The sequence below is a fragment of the Urocitellus parryii genome, chromosome 1, assembly GCF_045843805.1.
Source record: "Urocitellus parryii isolate mUroPar1 chromosome 1, mUroPar1.hap1, whole genome shotgun sequence".
Classification (NCBI taxonomy): domain Eukaryota; kingdom Metazoa; phylum Chordata; class Mammalia; order Rodentia; family Sciuridae; genus Urocitellus; species Urocitellus parryii.
The window spans coordinates 248,954,100-248,967,207 of NC_135531.1; the positions used below are offsets into that span (position 1 = coordinate 248,954,100).

The 13,108-nt window shown below is 37.0% G+C and overlaps 1 protein-coding gene across 1 annotated transcript; it reads left to right on the plus strand.

Moving 5' to 3' along the window:
- The first annotated feature begins 5,916 nt into the window (after positions 1–5,916).
- Positions 5,917–13,078, plus strand: C1H2orf69 (chromosome 1 C2orf69 homolog). Its single transcript, XM_026399330.2, has 2 exons — positions 5,917–6,275; positions 11,580–13,078. The coding sequence occupies exons 1-2, from the start codon at positions 5,943–5,945 to the stop codon at positions 12,405–12,407; spliced, it is 1,161 nt and encodes a 386-aa protein (XP_026255115.1). The 5' UTR covers positions 5,917–5,942; the 3' UTR covers positions 12,408–13,078.
- Positions 13,079–13,108: the final 30 nt, after the last annotated feature.

The following is a 13,108-nucleotide window of genomic DNA, read 5'->3' on the forward strand; positions in this document are numbered from 1 at the left end:
TCTTTTTCCCATTTTAAAACCTGGGTTGTATTTATTGTTGTGTAATAAGAATACCTTACATGTTTTAAATACAACTACCTTATTAGAATATGATTTCCAAATACCATATTGTCTTTCATTCTGTGAGCTATTGTCTTATTTTCTATTATTGTCCTTTAAAGTACTCAAACATTTTTTTTTGGGGGGGGGTGTCCTGGGGATTGAACTCAGGGGCACTTGAGCACTGAGCCACATCCCCAGTCATATTTTATATTTTTATCTAGCGACAGAGTCTCACTGAATTGTTTAGCTCTTTGCTGTTGCAGAGGCTGGCTTTGAACTCAAGATCCTCCTATCTCTGCCTCCTGAGCCGCTGGGATTACAGGCATGCATCACTGTGCCCAGCTCAAACTTATTTTTAAATGAAATCTAATTGTCTATTATTTTCTTTTGACTCTAGTGCTTTTAGTGTCATATAAAAGGTTTTGGTTATTACAAGGTCATGAAGATTACTCTTATATTTTCTTCTAAGAACTTTGTAGTTTTGCCTCATGGACTTAAATCTATGAATCATTTTGATTTAGTTTTTGTACATGTAGTAAGGAAGGGGTCTAATTTTATTCTTTTGTTTGTGCCTGTCCAGTCATCCTAGCACCATTTATTAAAAGACTTTTCCCACTGAATTATCTCAATGCCTTTATTGAAAATCAAGTGCCCATAAATTTAAGGTTTATTTCTAGACTCTCAACTCCATTCCACTCTTGTACATGTTTATCTAATGCCAGTACACACTGTCTTGATTACTACAGCTTGTAGTTAATTCTGAAATGGTGATGTATGAATTCTCCAACTGTTATCATCTTTTTCAAGATTGTTTTGTATTCTGGGCTCCTTGTATTTTCATATGCATCTTAGGATCAGCTTAATATTTTTGTAAAACACAGCAGCTGAAATTTTCATATGAATTGTTTTCAATCTGCAGATCAATTTGGAGAGAAATGCATCATAAAAACATTAGGTCTTCCAATCCATGAACATAGGATGTCTTTCCATTTATTTAGTTTTTCTTTAATTTCTCAGAAAAATGTTTTGTAATTTTCAGTATTTAAGTTCTGTAATTCTTTCCTTAAATTATTTCTAAGTATTTTATGCTATTATAAATGAAATTTTCTTAATTTATTTTTGGATTACTCATTGCAAGTGTGTAGAAATACAATTGTTATAAATTGATTTGTATCCTGCAACCTTGCAGAACTCACTTTTATGAAAGTCTTTTTAGTGGATTCCTTAGGATATTCTAAATATCATGTTATTTGCATGGTTTTACTTCTTTCTGAGTGTTTTTTATTTGTTTTTCTTTCCTAATTTCTCTGGCTAGAACTTCGATTACAATGCCAATTAGAAATAGCAAGAGTAGACATCTTTACCTTGTTCTTGTTCTTAGGGGTACATTCAGTGTTTCAATTGTTAAACATAATATTAGTTGTGGGGTTTTCATAGTACCACTTATTAGGTTGAAGAACCCTCCCCCTCCCCCACCTGCAGTACTTGAGATTAAACCCAGGTTGCTAGGCAAGAGTTTTATTACTGAACTATACCCCAACCCTTTTATTTTTTTTTATTTTGAAACAAGGTCTAACTAAATTGCCTGGGCTGGTCTCAAACTGTGATCCTCATGCCTCAACCTCCACAGTAGCTGGAATTACAGTTATGTGTCACCATACCTAGCTTAAGGAAGTTCCCTTTTATTCCTAATTTTTTTTTCCTTTTTACATATAAAGGTGCTGCATTTTGTCAAATGCTTCTTCTGTGTCTATTAAGATGATTTGTGTCACTTTTAGCTTTTATGCTATTAATATAGTATATAATTGTCTTAGTAAGCTTGTTTGCTGCTGTGACTAAAGGATATGACCAGAAAACTGTAGAGGAGGAAAAGTTTATTCAGGGCTCACAGTTTTGGAGGTCTTAGTCCATAGAAGGCTGGCTCCATTTCTCAGGGCTCAAGGTAAGATGAACATCATGGAAGGACAGTATGGCAGAGAGAAGCAGCTCACATCATGGTGACCAGGAAGCAGAGAGAGAACTCTACTCTCCAGATACAAATATATACCCAAAGCCATGCCCCAATTTCCACCCCCTCCAGCCACACCCTCCCACTTCAGTTAATCCCATCAGGGATTAACTCACTGATTAAGTGCTAAAGCTACAATCATTTCTCCTCCACGTGTTCTGTGTTCTTGCATTGTCTCACATGTGAGCTTTCAGGGGACACTTTACATCCAAACCATAACAATAATGTTATTTGATTTTCAGTTGTAAAATCAACCTTGCATTCTTGGGATAAATCTCACTTTGTGAGAGTAATTATTTTTATATGTTGCTGGATTAGGCTAGCCTAGTATTTTGTTAAGGATTGCATCTTTAATTAATTCTATTTCTCTTACGCTTTAACAGTAAGTAAAGTACAGTGTATGCAAGTATTGTTAGCTAATCATTGCATCTGAGGATTCACTGAATGTTAAAGATAATCTATAAGGTTTTGACAGAATGGCAGAAAGGTCTCAGTGAAATTAGTCTCTCAAATTAAGACTTTAAATTGCCAAATGGCTTTATTTATTGTCTAATTTTTAAAATTAAGCATTTTGGGGCAAAATTATATATTAGAGTCACATACCTCATTTGAAGCCTGTTACTCTCAAGGTCTAGTTTTAGCACAGAGGATTATTAAAACACACACGCGCACACACACACATACACACAAACAGAGTCCCAAAATACCTGTTTAAAACCAAGAATTGAAAAGAATTAAAATACTTGGTGGAATGTTTACAAGAAAATCAAATGGGATCCAAGTCAAACACCATAAAAGAATTTGAAATCCTTTTTTCTTTCATTTTCTTCCCCAGTAATTTTTTATAGGAAACCACATATAAGGACTTTTGTCTTGTCTCCCCCACCCCCAATTCTCTGCTTTCCTGTATCCATTCATTTTATCTTTTAGAAGAGAACTTGTACATTTGTACCCTGTAGGACAAATCTTACCTATGCATACATTTAATTGGATACATTTAATAAACAAAGTTAATTAGTTGTCTACATTTGTAAGTTGGCAAATGACACGTAAAAATCTCTGTATCTGATTTCTTTTGAAAAAAATTTAAAGGGTTGGAAATTGCTGCCTTCATTTCACAAATGGTATTAGTGAATAGCGACTTTTTCAAATACGACATATCACTTTGTCAATTTTTATAAATTTCTATCGTACTACATATGGCTATTTTTACTATTTGTGGTAAAAACCTGAATTCTGTAAATATTGGATTTTGTGCCTTCTACCTTTGCCCATTGGCTCTATACTACACATGGCTATTTTTACCTTTTATAATATAGACCTGACTTCTGTAAATATTGAATTTTGTGCTTTTAATAGTTGTCCTTTCCAGTGTATATTAGTATTTTTCAGCTTCCTTCCAAATTTTTGCAATTTTTTTTCTCTTTTATATTAAGAGGCAAAATAAAAGTTCTTAGAGCTCTATAGGATCCTTTGAGAAATGACAAGAGGACAGAGATGAGCTGTAGCCTTTTGGGCACTATAACTAACAACATTCCTAGATTCCTATCAGTTAGAAAAAAGGGGAAAATTCACAAACTGGTTATAGTAACTTTGTACATGTAAGACCCCTTGCAGCTTTGAAAAGCTGAGCTTTGAGAGACAATAAAAGTGGGACAGTGATGGTCCATCTGTGCTCAGGGTTGTTAGAAAAGTAGAGATCAACAAAAATTGGTCTCTTGGAAGACAGAGAGGAGGGAGAGAGAAAATAAAAAGTATAGTAATAGCAAGGAGACCTATAAAAAGGAACTGAGTGTCAATGACTTACCATAAATAACATATATACCTCAAAATGATTGAGACAGGTGTTAGTTTCTCTGAGAAGTATCTCCTGTAGGACTGTATAAATCTTTGTGGGAAAAATCTTGTTTTATTTCAATCTATTTCTTTTTTAAAAAGAAAAAGATTTATTTTTTAGAAGTAGTTGGACATAATACCTTTATTTTATTTATTTATTTTTATGTGGTGTTGAGGGTCTTGCATGTGCTAGATGAGTGTTCTACCGCTGAGCCACAATCCCAGCCCCTCTGTTTCTTTACTCTGCTTTTTAAATTTTTGCTTGTTTCTCAATGGCCTCAATTGTCATACATATACTGAGAAAACTTTTTAGTATTTAATATTTATTGCAATTAATTTTCTTTCCAAACACAAGAGTTCCCCTCCCCTTCAATAAGGAGAGATTTTATTAAAAAGTTCAATGGAAAAATAAGACTTCAAAATCAAAAGTTGCATTAGCAATGCATGGCCATGTTTGGACTTTCCGATTATATTTTAGCAATTCTCTGCTTAATGAGAGGTAAGTAATTTGCATGTAATTTTCAAAACAAGAATGAAGGCTGGTTGCCTTAATGTGGTTATATACTAATTGTACAATTAAATGCTACTTCTTTTTTTTTTTTTTTTTTTTTAAAGAGAGAGTGAGAGAGGAGAGAGAGAGAATTTTTTAATATTTATTTCTTAATTCTCGGCGGACACAACATCTTTGTTGGTATGTGGTGCTGAGGATCGAACCCGGGCCGCACGCATGCCGGACGAGCGCGCTACCGCCTGAGCCACATTCCCAGCCCCCAATGCTACTTCTTTTTAACCAGTTATTTTTAGAAAGCAGATTTAGTAATTGAATAATTGATTTATTACACTATTATGGGGTCAGGTGGACTTCAATAATTTAGATCGAAGTAGACAGGCATATTACACCTCTATGAAACCACTAAGTAACTTATAAAGAAGTTAGGTTTTATTATTTGTTCATCTGTGTCCCTACTTCAAGCTATTTAATATTCGTTTTATAAATGGAACACAGAAAACAGTTATGCGTGCTTAAGTATACACATATGTTGACTCAGTTATATACAAAATGCTTAGATTCTTGGACTATAGTAAACCCTCTAATTTTTATAATTTTCACTAATTCTCTCAGAGACTTCTTTACAGTGACTTGCCTCACAAGCAAGTTAGAATACTGGATCCTTCCCTGTGTAACAAATTTTGCTACATTCTATTCCTGCAGAACTGGCCATAAGATAACTGGTTACCCACATTTTTCCTACACTGTTCAAATTATTATTTTTTTTTGAAAATAACTAAAATATCAAATTTCATTAGCTGCAAACATCACCCACAAGAAATGTGCCAAAATGTGCCTTGTCCGCTCTTTCCAGTTCTTGGCCACGTGCCCTGATACCAACCAGCGATGCGCTAGACTTCTCTAACCACAAATTCCCCACGAAACTTGAAATCTTTGTACATCTAACTAATGGAAACTCAAGGTACGAGATAAGATATGATTCCCTTCATGCAGGCCACGAAAGACTTTCATTTTTTTTTCCTCTCCTCGTGGCTGAATTACTCTACTTATGCCTTTGGGCTGCTTTCCTCTTAAGGATCGAACGACTAGATAAATCTCACCTGAAAGGTGAACCTATCGAAACGGGAAGCACGTTGTACTCAAAACTTTACGTACTACCGGATTAAAAGGCCCACCCAGCTGTTGCGCAGGCGCCATAACTGCCGCCGACTCTGGCTTAGGGCGCTTGGTTCTTTTCTGGCGCCTTCACTCTTCTCGGGCTCTTTCCCAGTCTTCCATTCGAACTTCCCGGTTGTGACTCACTTCACCAATCACAAACGTTCCCCCTCCGGCCCCGCCCTGCCATCGCCCCCTCCGGAACTCGGGCGCAGGTTCGCGCACACCCCTCCTTTCCTTACGCACGCTGCGCGCTGATATCAGGCCCTGACGTCATTGTCGTCCGGCGCCGGCTGCCTCCTCGGCCACTCCCGCTGGCCGTTGGGCTGCTTGCCGAAGTCCCGCCCCCAGATCACCCCCACCTCGGAACCGCTCTAGTGGCGGCGACCCATGTGGGGGTTCAGGTTCCTGCGGTCCCCGCCGCTGCTCCTCCTGCTGCCGCAGCTCGGAATCGGAGACGCCTTGTCCTGCCTGCAGGCCAGAACCATGAACCCGGGCGGCAGCAGTGGTGCACGATGCTCCTCCGCGGTCGAGGGACGCCGCCAGCAGTGCCTGCAGTTGTCCACTGTGCCAGGAGCCGACCCGCAGCGCACTAACGAGGTGCTCCTGCTGGCGGCAGTGAGAGAGGGATCAGAACGGCAGGACCTCCCTAGGGATCCGGCAAAGGAGGAACCGCAACCGCCGCCCCAGCATCACGTTCTCTATTTTCCCGGGGATGTACAGGTAATTGGGGCCTAGGCACCTGTTCCCCCCTATGGATTCACTGGGTTCTCTTGTGGCTGTTGCCCGGTTTCTTCCCTTCCTGAACACACCCACAGTTGGGCTCATGCTTCCGTTATTTCATGAAATCCCAAATCGTCCCTTCTACACCCCTGACCCCTTTCCCATGGAAACCCAGGGGAAATTGTCCTTGGAGGGACCATTGCTAAAGAGCCAGCTGTCAATCCAGGCATCACAGGGTGGAATTTGAGATGTACAGGGAATGAGACGTGTAATGTATGCTCATTTTTAACTTGGTTTCTTAGAAGACACTGTGTGTGGTGTGTGAGTGTGTACGTGTGTTAGGCAGGGGACAGAGAGATGGCTTTTAGATTAACTCAGCACCAGAACATAGTGTTTAGGAAACGCTGATGGCAATTTTAAAACAGGCAAACAAAAAACCCATTACAGAGGCATGATACTTCCAATAATCCTAAAAAATGTTGGGTGATGGTGGAAGAAAAGGGACAGTAATTGCTAAGTATGTCCATATTTTGATGTTCACCTAAATTTTCTTTTTGTTTTTTATGTTTATTATTAATTTTATAGCTGCAGGCTTGTCTTTATTATTACTTCGATAGCTGCAGGCAAATATTCATCGTTATGCGTCTTGGAAGCTGGGTGTTAATCCAGAACTGCACTGTTTAACACATTAGCTGTAATTAAGTAAAGTTATTATTATTAAGTAAAAATCCAGTTTGTCAGTCATCCTAGTTGCACTGTAAGTGCTCAGTTACTAGAGGTGGCAGGTGTGTACTGTATTGGACAGTGCAGATAGACATTATTTCCATAGAATTTGAAACTTTCTATCATCACATAAAGTTCTGTTAGCACTAGTAGACAGGTAAAGCTAAAATATAGCTAGATGGGTTTTTTATACCATGAAACAATATTCTTGTTTTTGAAATTGATGCTTTAACACAATATATTTAACTTCCACCCATGAGTCAAATAACCGTAAAATATATGTAGTGTTTTCCCTTGCCCTCAAAATAAGGGACTCGTTTGGTTGACTAAACATATTCCTGAACTTTAGGCTTGCCAATTGCATGCATTGTGTTTTTTCCTCTATCTTCACTCCCCTAATGATCTCTTAGTCTTGTTTTCTTACTTATCACCTACACCAAGACAACCCTTGACATTTGTGTATCTGGCCTATGAAAAACTAGTATTTAGATTTAAGAAAAAATTTACAATTTGATTCCTTTGTAGTCTGGTTGGGAATACAGCATTTGGTATTTCTGACACTGATTTCCAGAGATTTGTGACCAACTACTGCAGGCATGCCTATAGCAATGATGATAATGGTAATGATAATTAATGTTTATTAAGCACTTCTTGTTTTTAAAGTGTACAAGACAGAATATAAGTCTTCAGATGAGATTTAAAGAGTTCTACAGGTAGTTTCATCTGAACATCTTTTCTTTATGTAGTCTCAGATTCCATTAGATTTTTGTATAGTGATACACTTAATTTGTGCATTGCATGGAGTACTCTACAAACCTCTAGAAGAGAAATAGGCTTTGAGGTCAGATTGCCTAGATTTGAACCCAAATTCTCTTATGTTTTAGCTATGAAATCTCTGGCAATTCTTAAATCTCTCAGTATTTCAGCTATGAGAGTAATAGTTTATAGAGAGTTAATGGAGATTAAATATGTTATTACCTAATAAGTTCCAGTCCCTTCTCATCCTTCTGGGCACTTTTTAAATTATTTGAATACCCTAGTGTTTCATTCTTGTATTTTTTGCTCTATCTTCACTCCCCTAGTGATCTTTCAGTCTTGAGTTCTTACTTATCACCTACCAAGACAACCCTTGACATTTGTATATCTGGCCTAAACATATTCCTGAACTTTAAGCTTGCCAATTGCATGCAGTTATTTCCTTTTGGGTATTTAATAGATATCTCAAACTAAAACCACTGGATATTTACCTCAGTACAATCTTTCTTATTCTAGTTGGAAATTACCTTTTCAGTTGCTCAAGTCATCCTTTAGATCTTTCTTTCATACCTCATTTTCTAATCCATCTACAAATCCAGACTATTACTATGTATGGATATATGACTTGTTAATCCTTTCATAACTGGATAAATTCCAATTTTAACTTTAAAAATTTTGCTTTGCTAAAGAGTAGGATATGTAGATGACCATGTCCTAAGCAGTGTGCGCTAGCCATGTACCCTGGGGCTTTCTGTGCTCTATCAGGCAGCCCTTTTAGGTTGGATCCTGTTCTGGTCACTCTAGCTTGCTTACTTGGGATGTGCACTTTATGCCAGCAAAAATGCTCTCTTGATGCATTTTTTTTTTTTTTGTGCATGCAAGCACTAATTTTTTTTTTTTTTAAAGAGAGAGGGAGAGAGAGAGAAATTTTTTTTAATATTTATTTTTTAGATTTCGGCGGACACAACATCTTTGTTTGTATGTGGTGCTGAGGATCGAACCTGGGCCGCACGCATGCCAGGCGAGCGCGCTACTGCTTGAGCCACATCCCCAACCCCTTGATGCATTTTTGATGGAATTGTAGCTTATACCTAATATAATTCTCCTCACTCTGCTGTAAGGGTAGACCACCCAGTTTAAATCTTTATGAAGGTTTCTGGACTCTCAGAGACATGTTCAAGTTTCAGAAAATCCTTTAACCCTTAATTCAATGGCAGTGATGTGGTGGTCCTGTAAGTCTTTGCAAGTCAGCAAGCATCTAACTGGAGTAAGCACCTCTTAGAATCTCTCCCAGAGATCTCCCAGACATCATTTTTATCATAGTAGCAAAGTGCCTATGATTTTGTGATAATTGTGTATATCATGAATCTGAATATACAGAAGAGCAAAATTCATAGAAAAGTCAAATGATACAATCTTCTGAGAATAAATTTTTAAAATATATATGGAAGATTCCTTAGAAAACTGGGAATGGAACCACCATTTGACCAGGCTATCCCACTTCTCAGTCTATATCCAGAGGTTCTCTCGTTGCCTGCCTCACTGGGGATGAGAAGCATGGCCTCCATGGTTTACTCCTACAAGGACAGTAAGTGCATCGCATTCCCAACTAGGATGAATATCCTCTTCAAAGAAAGCCCTTCTCTGTATGCAGGTTGGTAATAGGTAATAGCCTGGGCTGCAGAAGCAATTTTGGCTGCCTGTTAGCAAGTCCTATAGGAATGCCTGGTGCCTCTTTTCAGAATATGGAAGAATTTATCCATTGTTCTCAGATCTGGGGTTTGACAGACAGTAACAATCCCATTTTTTTTTTCATTTTAGTACACATAGTTCCTTAGTATTAGCATTTATCCCTTTCTAATCATATAACCTGGGGCTAATCCAGGGAGACACCATTTCAATTTATAGTACCTTCTATGTGGTAGAATCTAAAGTGACAGTCATAAAATCTGGGTTCATTTTGGTTCATTAAATAAATATGTAATAAATATAGTAACTGTATAGTTCCTAGGACATCAGATTCCTTAACTATAAAAAGAATTTAGATAAGCCTTTCTAGATCTAAGTGCCTATGATTTTGTGATAATTGTGTATATCATAAATCTGAATATACAGAAGGTAAGAGCAAAATTCATAGAAAAGTCAAATGATACAATCTTCTGAGAATAAATTTTTAAAATATATTTGGAAGATTCCTTAGAAAACTGGGAATGGAACCACCATTTGACCAGGCTATCCCACTCCTCAGTCTATTTCCAAAGGACTTAAAAACAACATACTGCAGTGATGAAGCCACATCAATGTTTATAGCAGCTCAATTCACAATAGCTAAACTGTGGAACCAACCTACATGCCCTTCAGTAGATGAATGGATAAAGAAAATGGAGTATACATACATACACAATGGAATATTCTTCAGTAAATTCTTTTTAATGGAAAATATATATATACACATATATATGGAAAACCACTGATATTAATGGAATAAAACTATTATGAAGGAGTTGAGCATACCAGTGGGAAAAGTATCAAAGGACATGAATAGAGAATTAACAAATGAAAATTGCTAATAAACAAAACCCCAATTAGGAATCAAAGCATGCAAATTTAATCAAAACTAAGACATCATTTTTATCATAGTAGCGAAGATTTTTAAAATATTAATACAGATAAACATTAGCATTAAGGATGGGTACGGATGGAGGGTCCCTCTAGTCTCCCATTTCTCTTCCCCAGGGCTACCACTCTTACTTTTAAATCTCTGTCCTTCCAGAGATGTTTTTTGCGTTTTTTTAGAAAACAAAAATGGTAGCATTGCAGTACTATTTTATTTCTTTCCCATAAATTGTATATTCAGTCCCTTAACAAATCCTATTGATTCCACTTTTAAAATAATTCACAGTCTGAACATTTCTCAGCACCTCTGTATCTACTACCACTCTATTTCAAACCACCTTCTCATGGGGATTCTCTGTCTCCCTCCTTTAGCTCTTGCCCCTTTACACAGAGGAGGCAGAGTAATCCTTTCAAAATATAGACTGAATCAGTCCTTTGCTCCAAAACCTTTCAGAGCAGATGCCAAGTCCTCACAAGCTGGATTAGCACCTTCCCTCTTTTCCAGCCATCTTTGTGCCTTCCTTGTGATCACTTTTGCTCCTGTTTACTAGAGCCACAATGGCCTCATGGCTTTATCCTGCTTTTATCCCACATGTCTTCACCAGATGGCCTTTTGCAGCTATACTTCCCTCTGTCTGAACTATGCATGGGGCACACTCCCTCAATTCTTAACAGTCATCTTATTGGAGAAGCAGCTCCTGATCATTCTGTGTTAAATATTGATTTTCTACCCTCCTATTCCTCTATTCATTTCCATTGCACTTACCACCTTTTAATATGTCTTATCCAGTATGATAGCCACTAGTCACTTAGTATTAGCATTTACCCCTTTCTAATCACTTGTGGCTATTAACCACTTGAAATTGAAAAGAAACTAAACTCTTAATTGTAGTTTCAGTTCATGTATTAGGAAATTGGATCATATGTATACTAAATAAAATGTAGTAAACATATCCTTCTCAGTTATTTTTTAAAATTACTATTCAATGGAGGTATATCTTATTACCCTTTCTCTTAAATAGATTTGAGGCTTATTTTTTCAAAATCTTATAATCAGAAAAGTAAAGACAAATTGTTTTCATTTCTAGAACATTAGCCATAGGTCATTGTTACCTCTTGATTTCCTCCACAAAGATGGGAAACTATTTTGTGGAAATAATTTTATGTCAATATATATTTAATGCTTATTTCATCTTTCTTACTTTTCAGAATTACCATGAAATTATGACTCGTCATCCTGAGAATTACCAGTGGGAAAACTGGAGTCTAGAAAACGTTGCCACCATTTTAGCCCACCGGTTCCCCAATAGTTATATTTGGGTGATAAAGTGTTCCCGAATGCATTTGCACAAATTCAGCTGCTATGACAATTTTGTGAAAAGCAACATGTTTGGTGCCCCAGAACACAGTACTGACTTTGGAGCTTTTAAGCACCTTTATATGTTATTGGTTAATGCTTTTAACTTAAGTCAGAATGGTTTGCTATCGAAGAATGGCAATGTTTGGAATAAGGACTCCAAAACATCTAACTGTAGATCTAATTCTTCTCCTACTACTAGTAATGGTTGCCAGGGAGAAAAAGAGAGGACCTGTGAAAAATCTGATGAGTCTGCCCCGAGTTTTAATCCACCATCACTAAATGGTGCATCTTTTACTTTGATTGGATTCAGTAAAGGTTGTGTTGTTTTGAATCAGTTGCTTTTTGAATTGAAAGAAGCCAAGAAAGACAAGAACATAGATGGTTTCATCAAAAGCATAAGAACGATGTATTGGTTGGATGGTGGTCATTCTGGAGGAAGCAATACATGGGTTACATATCCAGAAGTCTTGAAAGAATTTGCACAAACAGGGATTATTGTTCATACCCACGTAACACCTTACCAAGTACGTGATCCAATGAGATCTTGGATTGGAAAGGAGCACAAGAAATTTGTTCAGATACTTGAGGATTTTGGTATGCAGGTGACTAGTCAAATTCATTTTGCAAAGGAAGCTCCTTCTATAGAGAATCACTTCAGGGTTCATGAGGTATTTTGAGACTACAAGAATATTAATGTACTTGTTTAGAGGAAAAGCATATGCACTTTGAGTGCTGTAAATTCAGATAATGACATGTAAGATGCAATTCATAAATGCATTGTCAGTCTGGGGATTAGGGAGAAGCACACATTCCTAAAATATGGGTACAATATGCAATAGTATTCCTTGCTTGTGATTGTGAACAGTTTTTAATTTGGATTGGGTTAGAATTAGTTAATTTGAAATCTAAAAAGGTGGTTTGTGATAATCCTATGAGAAAATATAGGACCCTTAAAAATGAAGGTTAATGACAACTAAAATTGCTGTTGTTGGAAATAGTTGATTCTTTGAGTAATGTTTCAAACTAAATTTGGTGACATTATAACAGCAGTTAGCTATTTTGGCACTGAAAACTTGAATGGAAGCACTTCATTTCTCTTCAGACAAAGCAAAAACACCCTGATGTTTTCCATCATTTTGGAGTAACAATCCTGCCTCTTACGTTTTATAAACTTATGGATTCATTCTTAATGTGCCACAAGTGTTTTATTTTCTTGAGAGTCAAATGTATTTCCAGTTCTCCAAGAATGTGCAATAGCATAAAGCTGATTTTTGAAGCTTTACACTTATGCACTGTGGCTTAATTTTTAATTGACAGTTTTTAATTGACTGTTTTGGGGTTTCTTAAATATTGGCCAAAATACAGTTGTTTTTGAAAA